The 21,599-nt window shown below is 51.1% G+C and overlaps 8 protein-coding genes across 8 annotated transcripts; 6 read left to right on the top strand and 2 right to left on the bottom strand.

Annotated features, from left to right (window-relative positions):
• Positions 1 to 342: 342 nt before the first annotated feature.
• On the top strand, positions 343 to 2,261 carry BDV14DRAFT_174836 (uncharacterized protein). Its single transcript, XM_073768961.1, has one exon. The coding sequence runs from the start codon at positions 963 to 965 to the stop codon at positions 2,079 to 2,081; it is 1,119 nt and encodes a 372-aa protein (XP_073627309.1). The 5' UTR covers positions 343 to 962; the 3' UTR covers positions 2,082 to 2,261.
• A 541-nt stretch (positions 2,262 to 2,802) lies between these two features.
• Positions 2,803 to 4,682, bottom strand: BDV14DRAFT_200872 (glycosyltransferase; the record flags this gene model as incomplete). The annotated part of the gene is made up of 4 exons (XM_073773605.1): positions 2,803 to 3,983; positions 4,038 to 4,205; positions 4,255 to 4,415; positions 4,468 to 4,682. 4 exons carry the CDS (start codon positions 4,680 to 4,682, stop codon positions 2,803 to 2,805), a joined length of 1,725 nt encoding a protein of 574 aa, XP_073627308.1.
• A 904-nt stretch (positions 4,683 to 5,586) lies between these two features.
• BDV14DRAFT_200871 (uncharacterized protein) lies at positions 5,587 to 7,275 on the top strand (the record flags this gene model as incomplete). The annotated part of the gene is made up of 3 exons (XM_073773604.1): positions 5,587 to 5,657; positions 5,714 to 5,726; positions 5,776 to 7,275. 3 exons carry the CDS (start codon positions 5,587 to 5,589, stop codon positions 7,273 to 7,275), a joined length of 1,584 nt encoding a protein of 527 aa, XP_073627307.1.
• Positions 7,276 to 7,867: 592 nt separating this feature from the next.
• Positions 7,868 to 9,356, top strand: BDV14DRAFT_190236 (isoprenoid synthase domain-containing protein; the record flags this gene model as incomplete). The annotated part of the gene is made up of 3 exons (XM_073771311.1): positions 7,868 to 7,935; positions 7,997 to 9,053; positions 9,138 to 9,356. 3 exons carry the CDS (start codon positions 7,868 to 7,870, stop codon positions 9,354 to 9,356), a joined length of 1,344 nt encoding a protein of 447 aa, XP_073627306.1.
• A 2,247-nt stretch (positions 9,357 to 11,603) lies between these two features.
• BDV14DRAFT_209330 (alpha-galactosidase) lies at positions 11,604 to 14,082 on the top strand. The gene is made up of 3 exons (XM_073775618.1): positions 11,604 to 11,717; positions 11,802 to 12,414; positions 12,470 to 14,082. The coding sequence occupies exons 1-3, from the start codon at positions 11,624 to 11,626 to the stop codon at positions 14,028 to 14,030; spliced, it is 2,268 nt and encodes a 755-aa protein (XP_073627305.1). The 5' UTR covers positions 11,604 to 11,623; the 3' UTR covers positions 14,031 to 14,082.
• A 306-nt stretch (positions 14,083 to 14,388) lies between these two features.
• On the top strand, positions 14,389 to 15,384 carry BDV14DRAFT_209326 (aminotransferase class IV; the record flags this gene model as incomplete). The annotated part of the gene is made up of 1 exon (XM_073775617.1): positions 14,389 to 15,384. The coding sequence occupies exon 1, from the start codon at positions 14,401 to 14,403 to the stop codon at positions 15,382 to 15,384; it is 984 nt and encodes a 327-aa protein (XP_073627304.1). The 5' UTR covers positions 14,389 to 14,400.
• Positions 15,385 to 16,128: 744 nt separating this feature from the next.
• On the top strand, positions 16,129 to 20,112 carry BDV14DRAFT_209323 (uncharacterized protein; the record flags this gene model as incomplete). The annotated part of the gene is made up of 5 exons (XM_073775616.1): positions 16,129 to 16,934; positions 17,012 to 17,879; positions 17,927 to 17,931; positions 17,982 to 19,042; positions 19,082 to 20,112. Exons 1-5 carry the CDS (start codon positions 16,420 to 16,422, stop codon positions 20,110 to 20,112), a joined length of 3,480 nt encoding a protein of 1,159 aa, XP_073627303.1. The 5' UTR covers positions 16,129 to 16,419.
• A 236-nt stretch (positions 20,113 to 20,348) lies between these two features.
• On the bottom strand, positions 20,349 to 21,327 carry BDV14DRAFT_174828 (uncharacterized protein). Its single transcript, XM_073768959.1, has one exon. It carries the CDS (start codon positions 21,218 to 21,220, stop codon positions 20,771 to 20,773), a length of 450 nt encoding a protein of 149 aa, XP_073627302.1. The 5' UTR covers positions 21,221 to 21,327; the 3' UTR covers positions 20,349 to 20,770.
• Positions 21,328 to 21,599: the final 272 nt, after the last annotated feature.

The following is a 21,599-nucleotide window of genomic DNA, read 5'->3' as shown; positions in this document are numbered from 1 at the left end:
GATGACGACGTTCAATGATCAATCGCAACATTCCAGGGGCAATCCAGGTTCACTTCCAAGGCGATGCAGCTCTCCTTGCCTGCTGCCATGATCGACGGATTGACATGACGGAGCATGCATGGGAAGCGTTGCAGATCCACAGCGGACCACCGGTGGAGCCCTAAAATATGGATGGGCACAACCATGGATCATTCCCCGGTAGTCCGGTGCACTATTGCCATTGTCTCTGCCTGTTGATCCTGTTTCGTCTTATCTCGAGCTGCTAGTCCCTTGAGTGTTAGCCTGGGGCCATACGTAGGTATCTTAGTGAAGTTAGTCTTCAACTGGGCGTCCAACCTGTCGGGCTTTTTTGCTTCAGATCTATTCACCAACTATCCAACTTACTTTACATTCATTCATTTTTGATCCTATTGTTATTGTTATTCTCCGAAGACCAACTCTTCAGTCATTCCTTTCAAATACCAACCACAGTCACTCCTTCATTATGGGCGCCATCCCTCAGCAACAATCTACATCTGCATTCGAAATGCCCCTCCCAGAACCCGCTTCCGAATGGAGACTCGTCGACTCGGGGACTCGCCTGGTGCGAGGCCTGCGCGGCGTCGAACTCATCGTTAAATCCTCCGAGCACCATTGCGACGGAAATGTATTTCACCCGTCACACACTATAGCATAACAGAAACTAACAACAGCAGTTCCAACTAACCATCAAATCCACAATCGAGAGCTCCCTCTCCTCCGAGGAACTGAAAGCCCGACACCAAGCAGCATGGTGGCGCACGCGCCAACTCCTCCCAGTCGTAGGCGTGGACTTCCCCACGCTCGAGACAGCCTCGTTCAAACTACTCGGTACGCTTGACGCAGCGAGGAAATGGACAGAAAAGTCCAGTATCATTGCCTCGAATACAACAGTCGACGACATTTACCTGTCTCGGTCCCGCTCGAACCAGGAATCATTAAGTATGACGCTGGTCGTCGATCCAATCCGCGGCTCAAGGGGGTGCGTCCTTAGCATGTCGCATACCCTCATTTCAACGAATATTTACCGGATTTTGCAGGAATATATCTTCCAGCTTGCGAACCCAGACACAGCGCTTGGATTATCAGGGACATTCAGACCCGAGACCGCAAAGGATATCACCTCGCGCCTCCCCATCTCCCTAAGCCACGCCTACAATCTCACCCACGCACCAACACAATCAGACCTGCAAGATGCATTCACATCGCACCAAAAATCCCAAGAACGCTGGAGCCGCAACTCCATCGGAATCCCACTGCACCCGGAATACAAACTCCGGCCGACACGCATCCACAATAAGACCATCGCCTTTGAATCGTGGGAGACGGTTGCCGCATTCAAGTTCCTCAAGCAGGCTGGTATTTCGCTGACGGCGGCCTTTACGGCCTGCATGACGAGTGCAATTGCGCATATGTATCCTGCTCAGAATAGTAACCCTGATGGCGCGCATTTGCTTTTCTCTGCTAGTGGACGGCGGTATCTTGATTGCGATGCGAGGGGACAGGGACAGGGAGAGGTCTCGATGCCGATTATACCGGCTAGTACGTGGGTTGGGTCGGAAGAAGTTGATCTGCGACCAACGAGTCAGAAGGGTCTTCTCCGTCTTGCATCTGCCATCGAGCGCGCCCAGAATAACGATTTGGAAAGTCCACATATCATTGCGGTCTTTGACCAGATTGCTCCTGATCTTGTCAACGCCCTCTCTGACGCTGCATCGCTCCCATCAGGTCCACCGCCGCCGCCAGCAATGGGTCGGCCTACACTTACGAGCCAAGGTCAATTCAGCAATAAGGCAGATAGACTTGCGTCCCGGGACCCGGGGGCGCAGGTGCGCATGACGGAATTCAATACCGGTGGCCGCACCACAGATCCGAGCGTTTGCTTTGCGTTGAATAGCTTCAGGGACGAGCTGAGGTTTAATATGCTCTTCGACGAGAAGTTTTTCCCGCAGGGGGATGTTGCCTTGCTCGGACAGGTTGTTGCCCGTCTTTTTAGACGGGTTACGGGGGTTGATGAGGTTGGGTTGGGGGTTGGGTTGGTGGGTGTTAGGGCGAGGCTTTAGGGGTTCTCTTGGAATCACTCGCTGCACATGTCTCTTTTTTTCTCTCTCCCTTTGGGATTTTTTCTGTGTTTCTCGTGGTTTTTCGTCAATACTCGGTCGCTCGGACCTGTCTTTCTCTATACCTATTTCTATCTTAAATTACTCGCTTGACCCGACATCCTTCGCTAGTTAAAATTTCAGTCAATGCAATTGTTTTTCAAACAAACCTCCGGTCAGCCGCTATCGGCATTTGTACTCCATGTCTCAGTTACAATGGCGCCACTGCTATGCCGTATCCACTACCGGCAAATAAGCCGTTGAACGGACGGGATGTCAGCTTATGGTGGTCCGAGCACAAGGACGAACTTGTCTCGGGGATGTCTCGGCATTTGATTCGAATATCTCTCGCGTAAACTCAATGTTCAGGATAATGGCATTGGGTAGTGAACAATGATAATGTGGTCGTTTAGTACAGCAAATATGGCTTAAGTGGCCGTTTGGTGTGTGTTTGGCTTCATATATATTTCCTGACGAAGGGAGGATGCTATGCAATGGTTGCCCTCCACCCCAACAACGTGTGCAGTATACAAGTCAATTAATAGAAAATAGTCGCTCTTCATATAATAGCTACGAATATCAATATTCTACTCTTGAAGTCATTTTCAGTTGTACGCCTGAACAAAAGAGATTTTCGTCCATACATACACGCATAGAGGTATCACAAAGGAAAAGCTAACTATAATCACAACCCAACAGCCATAATCTCCCCCTCGGCCTCCTTCTCAAGCTGCGTAGGGTTCAACGGCGGCGTAACAGTAGACCCTGAAAAATCTCCCGTTGACCGCGAAGACCCTGACCCCGACCCTGACCCTGATCCAACCCCCCGGCCCCTTGCACCCCCTTGCACCAGCACCCTCGCATGAAAAAGCACAATCTCAGCAGCTGTTTCAGCCCCTCCACCAAGGCGACTACGCATCGCCCAAGCACGACAATTATCCTTGAACCCTTCCCAATTCGAACCAAGAAGAGCCAATATCTTCCCTTCGACATCAGCAGCCTCAATAGAAGGCGGGTTCGCACTGCGCAGCCCCAACCCAAATTGTTCAGCGTAGCCCGCGTACTCGTGCGTATCAAGCCACCGACTTAGCACAAGCTGCGGGACAGCGAAATGCACGGCCTCATTGAACGAATTACCGCCGCCGTGGTGCACGAATGCCTTTAGGGCTGGGTGTGCGTATACAGCGTGTTGACTCTCGATCCAGGTTGTCAACCGGATGAACGGAGGGACGGTCCGCATTTCAGCGTCGAGGTCGGATTCAGATTCCGGATCTGGACGGGATTGGGATCTTTGTGAATTCGATGCCTTTTCCGGCGATGCTGATGTGGAACTGGATGCTGAACTGGATGTGGAGGCGTGGCGAATGCGATGGTTAATCTTGAATAGGAACCGCACGCGCCCATTCAGTTTTCTATGCGCGGCGCTGAAACCCGCTATACACGCGCGGAACTCGGCGGGTGTCCAGATGAACATGGAGCCCATGTTTATGTAGACGATGTCTTCGCCTAGAAGGATTGCTTCGTCCATCCATGCTTGTTCGGTTTGTTCGGGCTCCGGCTGAGGTTCAGGCTCTGGTTGTGACTGTGGTAGAAGTGGCGTTGAAGGCGAAGGGTTCGGCGGATCGGTGGAGATCCCGGCGCCAACGAAGACGATTTTGGGCGATTGCTTGGGACAGTCGTTGAGGCCGTGGATGTTGAAGTGGATCCCCGCGACGCAATTTGGGTCGTCCCAGTGCGGTGGTAAGAGACTGGTGTCGAGGACTCGGCCGTAGGACTTGAGCCCTAATTGGCGGCTGAGAAGAGCGCGTTTGGACCGTCGGTCGCGATGCCGGCTGTGGATGAATTCTCGGGCGTCGAGGTACATGTCTAATTTATTAGTCTTTGGAATCATCGGGGAAGGTGTCAAGAACGTTCACGTACTCTCGAAGAAGGTTCCCCAGGACCCGCGGCGGTTGGCGCCTACGGGGTTTGGTTCAAAGAGGCCAGGTAGGGCTGACAGGCCAGGCGAACAGGGGATTGTGAGGATGAACTTGCGGTTTGTCAAGCGAGCACCGGTAATAAGTGACGGCGACAATGCGTCGACGCAAACTGTTTCTATCAGTACATAAATTAAGCATTTCTATGACATGACACTCACTCATACTAGGGTTCAGCTCGTCCAAGTGATCCCGCACTTTGACAGCAATGGCCGCATGTCGCTCCGGCGAGCTAAGCGCTGCCTCTATACACGTCTGGAAACTGATAGGGTCACCAGGTCGATTGCGCATCCGATGCATTCTGCTTTTAAAGTATGCGGTGCTGCTATTGTTAGTTTTATCGCGGGTTATTTGGTGGTCTGCTGTGCACATACTAATCGTCAAGCCCGGCCCCCGACCCCAAGCTGATGAAATTGATCAACTCCCGGCTACAAGGCTCCTGAGCCTGCTGGAACCGGTCGACTTTGCTTCTGCATGCTTCTGCGGAAAGAAACGTCACAGAATGACCCTGCGAAACGAGCTGCTGCGCTGTCGCAAGCTGCACGTTGACCTCGCCCGAGGCGGGGTTGCTGAGGAACGCAACGTGCATTGTCAACCTCCAGGGTCGATGCACAGCAGGTCTATCGGTCTATCTGGAGCAGATAGGGAATGGAAGATGACTCGTTTCTCGCGAGTGTTAGGAATCCGGACGCAGTCGGCAAAGCATGATTGAATCGAAACGTGACAGCCACCCGCACAGCGCGTCAGATACGGAAAAAGACGCTTTTAAGGGAGAAGCTTAAATTGAAACATTCTTATCGGCACTCCAGTATGACGAAAAGCCTTACGGTCAAGTAATCTAGTGTCCCTGCGGCTGACGATCCGCAGAACGTGGCCCGTTATCCACCATGAACTGCCCACTAAGCAAGCCCATTAGGGCACAAGTGCGAGCTATTGCAATGCCAGCGATAAGCGACCAGAAATTGGGCGCTGAAATCGGCCATCAGCTGTCTACCGAGATACATCTGCCCTGCCAGGTTCCATGGAACACGGCCAAAGGCAAGCTTGCCACCCCGTTGAGCAGCGTGGAGATCACCGTTGGGCGTCCCGAAGAGGAAATTGGGATGGGCCCGGGGATCCGCAGCGCCACCCACTATGAGGACTATCAGCGAGCATCAAGACTATTAGGGAACTATCGATCTTCAGGGGACCGCGGTACTTCTCAGGAGCGACGGGCGGCAGGGCAATGACAAGGCGAATGTCATTCGGACAATTTCCTTTGGGCCGCTGACTTGACTTGAGATTCGATTCATCGCCACTGTCTGAAATCCTCCGATATCAGGACAGATCTGGCTGTAATTTCACTCGTTGTCTTGAATCCTAACTTCTACCCGAGTTACTCCTTTGTAAACGCCCTTGCGTGATTGCAGCATTCATTATCCCTTGCGTCAAGCTTGCAACATCCCTACCTACCCCGGCATCAGTCCCAGAGCTGCGAGAACTGCGGGTCCACCATGGAGTCCATTCTGCATTCCGAGGATTATACCGTCGTCCCAATCACTCCTCTGGATGCTTCGGCTTCAAAGTAAGTCAAGCACGCTCAATATAGAATGATGCATCCACGTGCTAATGTTTAACCAGTGCCAACATTATTGTGAGTTGTTCTGCGCATCTCAAGTACTGCACGGCTGCTAACCCTACAGGCTCGCGTCGGCGTACTCTTTGACGCACAGCTCTCCTTCGAGAAACTCAAAGAATCATGGTACCAAACACTCGCCGTACGTCCAATAATGCAGGCGCGCGTGCGGCGCTCCGAAACCGCCCCCTCAGGACTAGAGTACCACGCCTACACGCCCACCGGGCTAGTAAAGTACATCCAGCAACAAGAGTCCGCACTCGACCATCTAAAAGACTTCTTCTGCCTCGATGAATCCCACCGATCAATCACAGACTACTGCGCCGGATTCGGCGTCGGACCCAGCGCACCAAGCAAATCATTCGGCGTCTTCGTCTCTGACCTCGCCAATCCAGATGATGAAGACCGCTGCACGTCTTATAATGCCGTCAAGAACCTCGAGGAGATTCTAGACACCGATAGGCCAATCCTTACTATGCAGATCACGCGCTTCCGTGATGCAACCCTGCTCACTATCTCCGTTAGCCATGTCATCGGCGACCTGTTCACACTCAAGGCCATGCTCAAGGGCTGGGAAAGTACATTGCGCGGCACACCCCCGTCTCCATGGGACCAGCTAGGCCTGGACCCATACGAACGATACGGACCCGGCGGCGACCTAGCAGGCAAAGACGCAACATCTGCCACCCCAGCCCTGCCCCCAGACTGGCGAATCTACGGCGCGCTGGACAAAGCGCGGTTCCTCTCCCGGTTCCTATGGGACAGCCACATCACGCGCCCCGAGAAAAACATTGAACAGAAATACGTCTTCATCGCAGAACCCGAGATCGTAGCGCTCGAATCTGAGGCTGAGCGCGACCTCGCAGCCCTCGAAAAGAAACGGCGCGAACAGGGGAGACAGGGCGATGGTCGTCCGCTAAGAGTAACCCGCTCCAACGTCCTGCACGCCTGGCTCCTAAAGCAAAACCACACGCATCTCGGGCCGAACGAGATAAGTAAACCCGTTACAGTGGTGAATATGCGCGCTCGTCCACCAGTGGGAATGAAACCCTCCGGCAAGGGCACCGACTTCCCCAACCACGACTGGTACGGCGCCGCAATGGCAACGGGGATGCCGAGCCTGCGCGTCGGGAAGTTGATGAATATGCCGCTCGGCGAACTAGCACTGCACATCAAGGAAGGTATAAAAGAAGCCTCCACGCCCGAAAACACACGCCGGTTTCTCTCATTTACGCTGCATAATGGGCTTTGGGCGAAACCATCTGGGAAGCTCGCGCTGTTTATGCCGCCAAACCAGCGCTGGAGCGGGTTGACGGATTGGAGACTTATTCAGTTTCAGGATGTGGACTTTACGCCGGCGCGTCTTGACCGGAAACTTGATACTGTGGAGGTCTGCGCGTTTAATTCGCATATGCTTACTGCGAATTCGCAGAGGGATTGCTGGGTTTGTATGGGGCAGGCGGGGGGTGGGATTTGGTTTACGGGCATTGCGGGGGATGCGATGTGGAGGGATCCAAGGGGGTTTGGGAGGTTTCCGCATATGCAGAGGAGGACGAGTAAGCTTTGATGCGTTGATGATGTTGAGAGGCTTGGGTTATTTTGTTGAGCTCTTGAGCTTTTCCTTCTCTCGTTACATTTTCATTCTTTGTATTTTATAATTATACGGCACTTGTCTTGTGTATATAGGGGTCGGCACTGGGGCCGAGCATTCGCTGAATATTCCTTTTTTTTTTTTATTCTTCAATGATTAATCTCAAATTTTGCCTAAATAGATACTAGACACTGTCCACGAACCTCGTAGGGACCCCGTATATATCACGCGTCTTTATCCTATTATTCCAATGGCCCGGGCGAGGCCTCGTCAACCACCAGTTCAGCCGTCATCCAGAACCTCTGTCAACAGACCTGGACCCTAAATCGAAACTAGATACACTTGACTATGATTGGATGTACCCAGTACACGTTCGCAAACGGGATTTAGAAGCCAATATCCAATATATTCGTATCTTGTTGTCAACTCCGCCCCGTTGCGGATTTCTGAATCCCGCTCCGCTACGCTGCTCTACCTACGCTTAAGTCTCGGATATCCCTGTTGCCAGCGTCGCTTCAATTTCTTGAAGAATTCAGTTACTATTACTCTCGTTGATTTGGAGACCAAGATGGGTTTCGTGAGCAACGTCCTCTATTTCACCGTTCACCCATTGCACCTGCGGTATATTCTCCAGCGGTAAGTACACTGTGGCTTTCCCTTACAAGCCCTAAATACTTACAGGTTACCCTCCCAACAGGACGCTCTTCCGTAACTCTCTCCAAAATCACAACTTCAACAACCTATCACCAACCCAAAAGACCTGCTTCTACTACCTCGACAAAACAGGCCGCTCCTACAGCTTCGTGATAAAGTCCCTCCACGCTGAACTCCTCTTCCCAGTGACAATATTCTACCTTATCCTGCGCGGCCTCGATACAATTGAAGACGATGGGTCTATTGACCCTGAGGGAAAAGGAGAGTTACTACGGGGGTTCAAGGACGTCCTTGACATCGACGAGTGGAGATTCGATGGATGTGGAGAGGGCGTACCAGATCGGGATCTTTTGCTTTATTTCGATTGTGTCATCACGGAATACAAGAAGTTGAAGCGCATGTACCGCGAAATACTGAAGGATATAACGGGGAAGATGGGCGCAGGCATGGCAAAGTACACCACCAAATCAAGCGGTATCAAGACAATGTCAGAGTACGACGAATACTGCTGGTACGTCGCCGGGATCGTGGGCGAAGGTCTAACGCGGCTATTTGTCGAAGGAGGTTTCGTTGACCGCGCTCTTCTTGAGAGAAAACACCTGCATAAATCCATGGGCCTGTTGCTGCAGAAAACGAATATCATTCGTGACGTGCATGAGGATTACGTCGATGGTCGCCGGTTCTGGCCTGAGAAGTTTTGGTCAAGGCATGTTGACAACTTTGATGACCTCTTCAAGCGAGACTCTGTGTACCAAGGGAAGGCACTGGATTGCAGCACGCACATGGTTGCCAACGCTCTATCCCATGTTGAGGACTGTCTGTCCTATCTATCCCAACTCAACGAGCCTAGTATATTCAATTTCTGCGCAATACCACAAGCAATGGCGCTTGCGACGCTAGAACTCTGTTTTATGAACCCGGAGCTGTTCGAGCGGAACCTGAAGATTTCCAAGGGCGATGCAATAGGTATTATATGTCAAGTTGAGGGCGGCGGGATGAGCCGGCTTTGCGCCGTTGTTTTGAGATATATCAAACGAATCGAGGAAAGGTGTCCCCCATCTGATCCTTATTTTCTGGAGTTGAGAGTCGTTTGTGCAAAGGTATGTACCCCATCTTATTCAGGTCGCCTAGCCAGCTTCCCGAAAACAGTCACAAATCAGAGTTCATACTGACGCATATAACAGATCGAGAAAACCATTGACATGCTCCTCCATTCCAGAAACGGCGAGTCTAAGTCTACGCAGGATATAGCTGTTGGTAGAAACTTGATTTCGCAGGCTACGAACGGCGAACGGTTATTCTTTGGAAAGGTGCTTCTTGCTGGCACTTTTGCGGTTGTTGTTGGTGCTGGTGTTCTGGCTGCGCGACACTTTTCCTTCTCTTCCGGGCTGTTTGAGGTCTAGATTAGATTGTTGTGATGTTGTAGGATATGTAGGATAATTAAAATGCGCTTGCTGTGCAATAGTAGCTGAGAGAATCATTACTGTGAATAGCTAGAGGACAGAGCATAATGAACATGAAAACAGAGGGGCAACTTTATATTGAAAATTATATACAAAGCCAATGCAAATTCTCTCACAGGTTTAAAATAAGACTTTGCAATTTACCTAAGAATCCAGGCCGCTAAACCATGCATCCAGCCAAGCACATAGTCAGAGAACGGGGAAGTCCGCTTGATGCTGAGCACAGAGAATGAAATACTACATCTTACTCTGGGGTTAAAGCCATTAACTGATATTGCACAGCCATTGGAATCATGAAGGTACTTGGGAATAACTCCTTGGATTCTGATGCCATGACGATGACATTACTTGTTTGATGCTGGTCAAGAGGCGGAGTTGACCAACAGCACAGGCGCGGGCGTGAGTACCAGAACTGACATAATGCCGTTTTTATACTGAAAGTTTGCAAAACATTGATGATGTGGTGGTGAAGTCAGACCTCTTACTATTCTGGAATTCTAGTGAATTGTTGGTGTAATCGCGAACATGAATACAGGCTGAATCAAAGATGCATTGTTGTGAATACTTCTAATGGTCCTCTTAGCCAGACAGTCATCGTCATGTCACTCTTTGCCTCAATGTATACATAGTCATTGTGGTGTCTGTGAAGCCAACTTGGCTTTTAGGGAAGATGCGTAGACTTTGTCTCTGTCGCCCCATTCGTAGACTTTCGAGGAACGAAAATTGGTCTTGAGATGCCGTCTAGAGCTCGAGCTCGATTTTATTGACTATTTGACTTTGGCTAGTATATATATACTCTCCATTAGTTGTCATTCATCTAACTATTATTCCTGGGTTAATATATCAACCTTCAGGATGAAAACTCAAAAACCCCCAACCAAGTGATTGATAGTGAAGTAGCAAATAGTAGCAAATAACATCAACTCGGAAAACATAATGTAAAATTCACAGTTATAGTTACCAAAGGTTTAACAATGCTAACATGCGGCAGCATGGCCGAGTGGTCTAAGGCGCTTGACTGTGGGTCTCACCGTCTAATATTGGCCAATTATATCTTACTGACCTAACCAGTGAACAAATTTGTGTATCTGGGGCTCCTTGCACCGTTTATGCAGACTCTTAAGTTCGAGATTATCAAGTCTCTTCGGAGGCGTGTGTTCGAACCACACTGCTGTCGTCAAAATTTTTTTTTGCACTTTGGATAGGTTAATTTTTTTTTATTCCGTCCTCTCAAAAGAAATTGGTTGGTTAATACAACTGTTGAATTGGTTTTTCAAACAGGCTTATGGCGGGCAAGATGGGCAATGGCAGTATCATACCTTGATTTTGGAGTAGAGAAGGGTGTGTATACGTATATATTTTGGGTCAAACCCAAGAGCCTAAAGCACAAGCGCCCTCTGGCCCGACGGATTCTGCACAATTTAGCCTGGCGTTCAACCTGTCGCATTGGAGTACTTCCTCCAATGCAGCACTTAGTTGCCTGCCTGGAATTGTCCGCGACTTTGAATGTCTTTGGCTCTTGGTATCATAGCGACCCACCCCCGGGTAATTGTTGTACCCCAACCTCCACCCAATGCCATGCCTTGCTGTGATGCCAATCCATCTTCTGGCCGTGGTATGTAATTTTTAAACAACGGTAACCTTGAGGTGAGAACCGAGACACTATGTGATCAACTGTATTGGCCTAAGACCATTGTTGGGGCACAAAGGAGCTGAAAAGACAGAAGCGCCAGAAATCACACACTCAGGTAGGTATGGATAGGTACGAGCCTTTCGAAGAGCATACTCTACCTAGGACTACAACTTACAATCGAGCTGCAAACATCCGAGCAAGCCGAGCCTCCAAGTTTTCAACTCCAACCCACGGGATCCCGGTCCTCAACAAGAATGGTTTGATCAAGCCGATGTTGCATCGCACGTCAGCCAAGTCTCTAGCCTGACTCGATAGGTATTCAAGGTCAAGCGTTTAGCAGCTGTTAGCTAGCCAGCTACCTACCCTGTTCAGCAGTACGGGGTAAAGATCCGGGCGATCACCCCCGGATTCGGAGTGCGATGTGGGGAAATTGTATACACTTCCCGATATTTGCCCGGATTCTGTGCTTGGATGCGGAGGAACTCCGGTGGGAGAGTGACGTTAAATAGTGTACCTGGTACCCAGCTATTCTTCCACCAGATACCAAAGAAGAAAATTCACGGGGTGATTCAACATGTTTGGTCGCTCTCCATTGACGGCAGCCACTGGCCTGCTGGCGGTCTGCAGCCATGCGTCAATGGCCTTGGCTCAGGAGGATGGTTCAAATGGTAATTCATTGCCCATTCCCCTCTTTCCCCTCACTTCACCTCCTACATGCCCCGTACCAATTGGCAAAATGCTAACCCTACCAGCCATCGTCGCCTCCGGCACATCCTTCTCCCTAAACGGCGACAACCTAACCTACCGCTTCCATGCAAACAGCACAACAGGCGACCTAATAACAGACCACTTCGGCCCCTCTATTTCCGGCAAGACACCACCCCCCGTCGACCCCCCCGTAAACGGCTGGGTCGGGCTCCCCGGGCGCATCCGCCGCGAATTCCCCGACCAAGGCCGCGGCGACTTTCGCGTCCCAGCTGTGCGGATTAGACAATCTGCTGGGTATACCGTTAGCGATTTCCAGTACCAATCGCACGATGTTATTCAGGGGAAGAATGCGGCTTCGTTGCCTGGTTTGCCTGCTACATTTGGTGGGGAAGAGGATGTGAGCACGCTTGTTGTGCATCTTTATGACAATTATAGTTCTGTCGCTGCGGATTTGAGTTACTCTGTGTTTCCGAAATATGATGCTGTTGTGCGCAGTGTGAATGTTACGAATCGGGGAGAGGGGAATATCACTGTTGATGGGCTTGCGAGTTTCAGTGTGGATTTTGAGGTTGAGGATTTGGATCTGATTAGTTTGAGGGGGGATTGGGCGAGGGAGGCGGAGAGGCAGAGGAGTAGGGTTCAGTATGGGGTTCAGGGGTATGTATCTTCGCTTCTCTATGGAAGTGTACAGATTTGCTAATGAGACATATAGCTTTGGCAGCAACACCGGCTACTCCAGCCACCTGCACAACCCCTTCTTTGCGCTCGTCGACCCGTCTACAACCGAATCCCAGGGCGAAGCATGGGGCTTCAACCTAATCTACACAGGCTCATTCAGCGCGCAAATCGAAAAGGGGTCCCAGGGGTACACGCGCGCACTACTAGGCTTCAACCCAGACAAACTCTCCTGGAACCTCGGACCAGGCGAAACCCTGACATCCCCCGAGGCCGTGTCAGTCTACAGCAACGAAGGCATCGGCGGCATGTCGCGCAAGTTCCACCGGCTGTACAGGAACCACCTGATCAAATCCAAGTTCGCGACCTCGGATCGTCCTCCTCTCTTGAACTCCTGGGAGGGCGTCTACTTTGACTTCAATCAGAGTACCATGCTCACTCTCGCCGAACAATCCGCGGATCTTGGTATTAGTTTGTTTGTCATGGATGACGGCTGGTTCGGCAACAAGTACCCCCGTCTATCCGACAATGCAGGACTAGGCGACTGGGTGCCCAACCCCGATAAATTCCCTGATGGATTAGACCCGCTCGTTGAAGGCGCGACGAATCTGACTATTAACGGGACAACAGACAACGAAGACAAGAAACTGCGATTCGGAATCTGGGTCGAGCCCGAGATGGTGAATCCTAATTCCTCTTTATACAAGGAACACCCCGACTGGGTCCTGCATGCAGGATCATACCCGCGCACTGAAAGACGGAACCAACTCGTTCTCAACGTCGCACTACCTGAAGTCCAAGACTTCATAATCGACTTCATGACAAATCTGCTTAACTCAAGCGATATAAGCTATATCAAATGGGACAACAACAGAGGCCAACACGAGACACCTTCCCCAGCAAACGACCACCTCTACATGCTCGGTCTCTACCGGGTCTTCGAAACACTGACGACGCGCTTCCCGGATGTACTATGGGAAGGATGCGCTAGTGGCGGAGGCCGTTTCGACCCCGGTATCCTGCACTACTTCCCGCAGATCTGGACGAGCGATGACACGGATGGATTTGAGAGAATCGCTATCCAGTTCGGGACATCGCTTGCGTACCCGCCTTCTGCAATGGGCGCTCATATCTCTGCGGTTCCGAATGCTCAGACTGGTCGGACAGTCCCGCTTGAATTCCGCGCACACGTCGCGATGATGGGTGGGTCTTTCGGGCTCGAATTAGATCCCGCTGAGATAACGGGTGAAGAAGTCGACCACATGCACGAACTCATTGCGCTTTCGCAGCGTGTGAACCCGCTTGTTTTGAACGGGGACCTTTATCGGCTGAGACTACCGGAGGAAACGAGGTGGCCTGCTGCGTTGTTTGTGAGCGAGGATAAGAGTCAGGCGGTCTTGTTTTATTTCCAGACGAGTCCGTATGTTAATCACGCTGTGCCGAGGGTGAAATTGCAGGGTCTTGAGGAGGGTGCTGAGTATAAGGTTGATGGGGATGATAGCCTGGTTTATAGTGCTAGTGCGTTGATGGGGCTGGGATTGCAGTATCAGTTCGAGACGGATTATGGGAGTCGGGTTGTGTTTTTGGAAAAGGTTTAGATATCACCTCATGTTTGAGTTAGCATGATGGCGAAGGATATTTGAATAAATGATGGATGTATGTATATAGCTTTGGATGACCGTTATGGTCAACGAAGAGGATGAACAAAAATGAACTTGCGCTTGATGATGATCATGTGTCTACTGAGTAGGAGGGGAATGGTATAATAGCAACCATTCACAACTCATTGAGATATCCAATGCATGCAGCATAATCCAGGTCTCTCCAACCAGAACGTCTCCAAATGTCCGGGGCCCCTCGGTTCCCAGTCACCTACCGTTCTCCAACTCCTTATCAGAGAACCCAGGCAACCTCCATTGCCCAACCTCAGCTTCCAGTTATATCCATATTCTCCCACACAATATCAAAATGGCAACAATGCAAAAAGTCTTCGACGCCTACCGCGACCGTACAGCTATCCTAGCCTCCAGCAAAAACCCCCTCTCGCAAGGCGTCGCCTGGATCCAAGGCTCCCTCGTCCCCCTTCACGAAGCCCGCATCCCCCTCCTCGACCAAGGCTTCCTCCACAGCGACCTAACCTACGACGTCCCCGCCGTCTGGGACGGGCGGTTCTTCCGACTAAACGACCACCTGGACCGCCTGGAGAAAAGCTGTGCCAAGATCCGTCTGAGCCTCCCTCTCCCACGCGAAGAAGTCAAATCCATTCTTGTAGACATGGTATCCAAGTCCGGGATACGCGACGCATACGTTGAGCTTATTGTTACGCGCGGAATGAAGGGTGTGCGTGGGACCGAGGCCAAGGATATAATAAATAACCTGTACATGTTTATCCAGCCGTATATCTGGGTGATGGATCCTGAAACACAGCTTTCTGGCTCTGGGAGCGCGATAATCGCGCGGACGGTGAGACGTACACCACCCGGCTCCTTCGATCCAACAGTCAAAAATCTACAATGGGGCGATTTCACGCGCGGGATATACGAGGCGTCCGATCGGGGAGCAATGTATCCATTCCTCACGGACGGCGATACGAATCTTACGGAGGGTGCGGGATTTAACATTGTTATCGTGAAGGATGATACTCTCTACACGCCGGAGAAGGGTGTTTTGGAGGGCGTGACGAGGAAGAGTGTTGTTGATGCTGCGGGTGTCCATGGGCTGGAGGTGCGAATTCAGCTTGTGCCCGTGCAGATGGCGTTTGAGGCGGATGAGATTTTTATGTGTACGACTGCTGGTGGGATTATGCCGATTACGAGGTTGGATGGGGAGCTTGTTGGGGATGGGAGGGTTGGATCTGTTACGGGGAGGATTTGGGATACGTATTGGAGGATGCATTATGATGAGGGGTATAGTTTTAAGATTACGTATGAGGGGGAGAAGGCGAGGCTTTGATGTGGATTTGTCGAACTTCGCCACGTCCGTAATATTTGGTACACCACCCGAAATATATGAAGGTCTGATTCATTCAATCTAGCTACGATACTGCACTAGATACAGTCGAAATAGGGGTAAGCTAACTAACTAGAATAGGAAATAGAAAAGATATAGGTAATGACCGAGCAGGCGCTGACTAATAGTAAGTTCGGCGTTGAAGCAGAATACTAGCGGTCAATAAAGGTCGACAGGATTTAATTGAACACCCTTTGAGTTTAACCCAATAAAACCATTTCAATATAATTATTTCCCCAGGCAAATGGCCATGATAAATGGATTCGACGGGCTAACGTTGACCATCACGGCTCATCTGCTACTATCTTTCAATTCTGTACTTTGAAATAAGTAGGCCAGAGCACATTGCCAATGATTCGACCCGCCGATCAAGTTTCGCACCGGCCGAATGCTCAGCCCTACCGTAGTATCCCGTATTCCCTGCACAACGGCACAAGGCGCTGGTGCGGCTGACAGACGTCAGAGTTAGTGTAGCCGACTTCCCTGCAGAAGTGATTGGTTTCAACTAATTATGACGACGAGGTAATATCCTGCCGCATTTAATCTCTGAAGACCCTGCATGATGGGGCTAGACCGCCGGAGAATTTTTGCGTTGGTTATCTTCAGCGCGCAGGTCAAGCTGAAGGTCAGACGCTTGGCCTAGCACAACCATCGCTATAATAACCGGTGCTATGACCACTCGTACGACCGCGAAGGATGCGCCATCTATACAAATCGAGGTAGTTGCACACCGACTACACGTCGTTTATCCCGCGGGCTTGCAGACATACTCAGCCCGCACGTAACAGTGTACACTGGGTCCCATTGCAGGGTGACAATGGCTTTGGTGATAGACCTGACACCTAGGGCGCCTCTCCTACGTAGTATGACTGAAGAGGATTGCTCTGTCAATTGTCTATATAGAGCCAGCAGGGTCCCGCAACCTCTTGCACTGTGCTGAACTGCAGAAGTCAGGATTCTCATTGTCCACCAAAAATTATGTCTTTCCCATTTATTATTGCAATACTCCTGGCGCTATTCTTCTCACTCGGAGTCAGCAGAGAACCCCTCGTCAACAAAAATGGCCGCTTCACTTACGTCGACAACATCCAAACAATCACCGTCAACACCACCACACCCACACCCAGCAACCAAATCCTCCGCCGTGACACAAGCCCCTACCTCAACTGCCGCGGAACATGCAGCAGCTCAAGCAAACCAAGTACCCCCCGTCTCAAGACCAGATCCACACCCCAGCCCCATGCCTCCCCCGCAAAACGCGCCTTCGTCTACCCAGACGACAACGAGCATATGGCAACATACCTCGTCGACCGCGTCGACAACTGGGAAGCGTACGGCGGGTTCCCGGTTTACACTTATGAGCTGAACCCAGGAAACTCAGCTGAGTTTGCAGGACTGGGGCAAAACCCTGTAGAGATTGTGTTGGATGGGTTATGCGGGTGTACGGCCCTGCTAGTGGTTTCGCAGAACGCTGTGTATTTTGCGCATTTTTTGTATGTTCCTACCCTACATCCCTATCCAAATACGCCCGTCAATATTTCTAGGTAACTCGCATGCTAACAATAACCAGCGAAAGCCTCTCCTTTCTCTCACGAGACTACACAGACACCCCCTCCCGCGCCCAATTCGAATCAATGGTCATAAACTTCCTCCAAACAGGCGACGACATGCTAGGCGATCTATACGACCCCAACGGCACACCAATCCTGCACTCATACGACGCCCTAACCGACTTCCTGCACCATTTCTCCGAGGACAAAAACCCCGCTATATACATCATCACCCCCCGCAACGAACTCTCCGACGCTCAAGACGAGGGGATCGATGTCTCGGGGATAGTAGACTACGGCGAGGGTCTGCTGTATGAGGGGTATATCAATCGGCTAAGGGAATATCTAGGTGAAATTCTGCCGCATGTCAAGCCTCAGATTTTTGATTATGAGGCGTTGGATGGGGGTGATGAGCTGTTGGATGGGCATAGGGGGAAGGGGCTTTATCAGTATGATCCTGCTGCTGTGCAGGATTCGGAGACGGGTGAGTGGGTTAGGGGGGCACGGTTCTTTTATCAGGCTTATGATGTTCCGGATCCGTTTGTGGAGGGGGTTGTTTATCCGAGGGGGTTGTTGTATGAGGATTATTGGTCTGCGCCTGATGGGGAGGGTGAGAATCGCGATCTGGATGGTATTGCTCAGATGCCGCCTGGTGAGGAATTGTTGCTTTTCTGTGGTGCGCAGGGGTATTTAAGAACAAAGGTATTTATTTTCATCTTGCCTGTGGCTTGTGGCTTGCGCTTAATTGGGGACAGTATAACTGCTTTGCTCAAGGCATCCTATGCCCGATTGTTGAGGGCATACCGACGCTCCCTTGCGGCGGTGATTGTTACCTCGAGTCACAGTATACTTGCTTTGATGGAGAGAAGTTGTGTCCCGTTTTGGGAGGTAGCCTGACATTCCCCTGCGGCGAGCACTGTTATCTCCCGTCGGAGTACTAGTGAGCCTGCCCATTCCATGGCTAACGTGAGGCTTGCTAACGACCTATAGCTGCGACAACACTACATTAATCCCCGTCCCAAGTCAAATCCCCGATCAGAATCCAGGTCAATCTGGCGTCTCGACCTCCCCAATTCCTACCCCTACCATCACATCACCGCCATGGGACATTATTATTGACGGTACAACTTATATCCCCGGGCCTTCACCAACGACAGTCGTGGATGGTAGTGGGGACACCATTATTCTCGGACCCGACGTTATAGTTATTGGCACTGAAACGATCTGGACATCAGGGTCCGCCTCTCCATCTCCAACAACGATCATTGACAACGATGTGACCATTACCCTATCACCACGCCCAACCGGGAGCCCGACGCCAACGAGCACAGAGCCATCTACAGGACCTACCCCTACGACACCAATGCCTACCACAGACTTTGCATCTACTAGCTCAGCGCTCCCTATTATAAGCCCACCTAGCACAATCCTAACAATAACAGCAACAACAGGATCCAGCACATTCGAGGTCACATTCACCCCGACGATCATAGCACAGTATACATCCCTGACAACATCAACAACACTGACAACAGAGATTGACGGAGCAATTGCAACCCTTATTATCGGACCCAGCGGTATTGCGTGGGATCCAGTCGAGACTCCGACAATCCTACCAGGGTTCTCTGATATTCCATATCCCACGGCTGCCCCAACTCTTGCTCCAGCCCCTGGACCAGGTCCATCTACACTCCCACCAGAGACTTCATCTTCTCCTTCTTCCTCTCTGCCTCCGACTACATCTGAATCCCCGATTCCATTCCCGTTCCCATTCCCCACAGCCACGATAGTCACCTCCACGACCAACGGACCAGATGGCCCAAGTATAACTACAGTGACAGGCACAACAAACTCCAATGGAATTCTTGTCCCAATCACATCCATACCCCCCGAAGCAGCTATATCCTCAGCTTCAAGCCTCCTCTCAGAGATAAGCGCCGTATCAAGCGCTGTGGCAGCGTTATCATCGGACACTTCAAATTCAGCAAGTGCCACGGCCGCTATGGATGCTATCGAGACCGCTCAAGCTGGTGAGTTTCTACTCTTCAAGAGTTTTATGTAAAATGCACTAACGAGACTTGCTTACATAGACACAAACGACTTCGGCTCTGGACTAGGTATATCCGGCCCCGGTCTATGGGGTATATTCGGCGGTTCACTTGGTGGGATTGCATCGGCCTTGAACGGGTTGGGCTCTGCTGTTTCGGGTGTTATTTCTGGTGGAGGAGGTAGTGGAAGCGGTAGTGGAAGCGGTAGTGGAAGTGGCGGATCATCCCCTTCGTCGTCTCTGTCCGGACCACTTAATGCCCTGGGGCCACTGATATCCAGTCTGAACGAGGATATACTCGAAGCCCAGAACAATCTCACGCCCGACCCGCCTACATCAACAGCACCGCCAACAACTGAGCCGCCAGCGACATCCCTCCCAACACCGACAACGCCATGTACAGTCACCCCCCAAACAAACTGTATAATCTACTGCGCAACAGACACTTCCGTGCCGACAAGCACAACATGTTTCTCAACGACCTGCTCACTCGAAACCGCTACAGCCTGCGGTGGCACACCGACTACATCAACAGAGATAATGGCGCACGTCTGTCCAACGGATAGGCCGAGTAGTCTTGGGAACGTAGAGCAGTTCTGGTATGAGGGGTTGACGAGGCCTGTTTTTAACAGTCGGCCTACAGGAATGAGTACGTCGAGTTCGAGTTCGAGCTGGGCGACGGAGACGAGCGAGACAAGTTCAAGCACCGAGACAAGTTCAAGCACCGAGACATGGGTACCAACGACAACGTCGGCTACGAGTACAGACCCGCCGCAGCCGCCTCCAACTTCAACAGAGCAGCCTTCCTCCTCATCCTCATCCTCATCCTCAAGTTCGACTCCAACATCAACCACTCCCTCAACAACGTCTTCAACAAGCACATCAACCTCTGAACCATCACCCGCCCCAACATTCGGCGGGTCCTGCGAAACATACGATGACTGTCCCGCGTGCGCAGAAGGGTACTACCGCTGCTGTCTATCTGGGTGTCATGGGATGCTTGTTCCTGAGTCTGGGAAGTGCGGATGTGTGAGGGATGGGGAGGTCGTTAGTCCTGTTTGTGGGTGTTTGTAGGATTTAAGGTGTATTATTTGTTGCAGACGGGATGCATGGGTATGCATGGAGTGATGGTTGTGGTGGTGATTGTGATTCTGATGCTCGGTCGTGTGGTGTTGGTGGGTTGTGCTGTAGGGCATTCATGTATACAGCTGGAGTGCTTTCTAGGTTGAAGCTCTGCAGCTTGGGGGATGGAAGGGTGATAGGAGCATATATATAGAGTTCGAGTATGATGGTTCGATTTTAAAGATACAGCCTAGATGCATTTTCAATCGAGCTCTCCATCCTTGACTAGTGTCCTGAAATCCCCATCTCAAATAAGGAGTGGCGTATTGTCAGTATCCTGCGTGCTAAGCTGATACACACAGCAATCTATGCAGTCAGAGTCTGAGAAAATGCAATGCGGCGTAATCGGCTCTGGCCACGAGGCCACATAACTGGCATTAAGAAGCAATGCGCCCACCCTACCCAGAGTTCCCACGCTGGTTCCGCCATACCGGTACAGTTTTTCACCATTCACCTTGAGCGTAAGCAGGGGTCGTTCTTGATCGTTCTCCTCAATGTCATTGCGAATGCTTGCGATTTCATCTTGGCATTGATATTTTGGACATAGGAATCGGACTCGTCCACGTCCAGCGCATGTTGACTGGACTATATCTCTTGGACCGCATTGGATTCAGATCGATGCCATTTGAGTATCTTGCTGGTTTGCAGAGAGAATGTATGCAACCCGCAGGTAATCCACATATTCTGTCACCATCATAGACACATTCTCTAGAAGGGGCATGATTGCGACAGCTTGTTTAGCTGAGCTTGGGAAGGTGGATTTACTGCTTTGATCGACGACCGCTCTGAAGCTCCTTTGGTTGCGGCCTAGTTGACCAGGGACAACATGGACCAACCCGACCGAGTCCCTGTCTAAGCTGATATCGCAGAGTACGTCAAGGTAGGCACAGATACCCTTGGAACTCAGGGTACTCGCAGTTGTATCAAAATCCGACAGCCGTTGGCCAGTAAAAAGGGACATCGCAGCGACAAGACGATGACCAATGCCAACCTTGATTCCTTCCAAATCTCTACAATAATCCTTGTTAACCTTCCAGACGTGCGCTGGAAGACTCACCATGGGCAGAATTGAGGAGATCCTAGATATCGGGTCGGAGTGTGCGGCCTCGATACCACCTCTAGTGGGCAGTAGATCTGGATCTACATCAAGACCTGCGAGGAGTTGAGAGAGCCGCAGTATACGGTGCCCGGAATAAGGTCTCAGATTTCAAGTACCCAGGTACTTGAAATGCACGTGACCTCTATTGGTCAGCCAGGCGGTCAGAACAGGCAGAATATCGCGATCCTCATTCGGGCATGGTGCCCGGAATGAGGCTCCGAGCTGGCACCGTGACACAAATAGCGTGTCGGAGCATACTGCCGCCCGTTACCGCCTGCCCCTAGGGTCGACCTCGCTTAGTCATACATTAGTCAGGTAGAGTTATCTTAGCTAGGCGGCC

This window comes from Aspergillus stella-maris (assembly GCF_047715825.1).
Source record: "Aspergillus stella-maris strain CBS 113639 unplaced genomic scaffold BDV14scaffold_33, whole genome shotgun sequence".
Taxonomy (NCBI): Eukaryota; Fungi; Ascomycota; class Eurotiomycetes; order Eurotiales; family Aspergillaceae; genus Aspergillus; species Aspergillus stella-maris.
This window is presented reverse-complemented; position numbering and strand designations above follow the sequence as displayed.

Bases quoted from the DNA above. Each gene is read 5' to 3' on its own strand.
- BDV14DRAFT_209330 (XM_073775618.1), top strand. From the start codon at position 11,624: ATGTTTGGTCGCTCTCCATTGACGGCAGCCACTGGCCTGCTGGCGGTC. The intron at 11,718-11,801 runs GTAATTCATTGC...TAACCCTACCAG, and splicing joins TCAGGAGGATGGTTCAAATG to CCATCGTCGCCTCCGGCACA. The intron at 12,415-12,469 runs GTATGTATCTTC...TGAGACATATAG, and splicing joins GTTCAGTATGGGGTTCAGGG to CTTTGGCAGCAACACCGGCT.
- BDV14DRAFT_174828 (XM_073768959.1), bottom strand. From the start codon at position 21,220: ATGGTGAGTCTTCCAGCGCACGTCTGGAAGGTTAACAAGGATTATTGT.
- BDV14DRAFT_174836 (XM_073768961.1), top strand. From the start codon at position 963: ATGACGCTGGTCGTCGATCCAATCCGCGGCTCAAGGGGGTGCGTCCTT.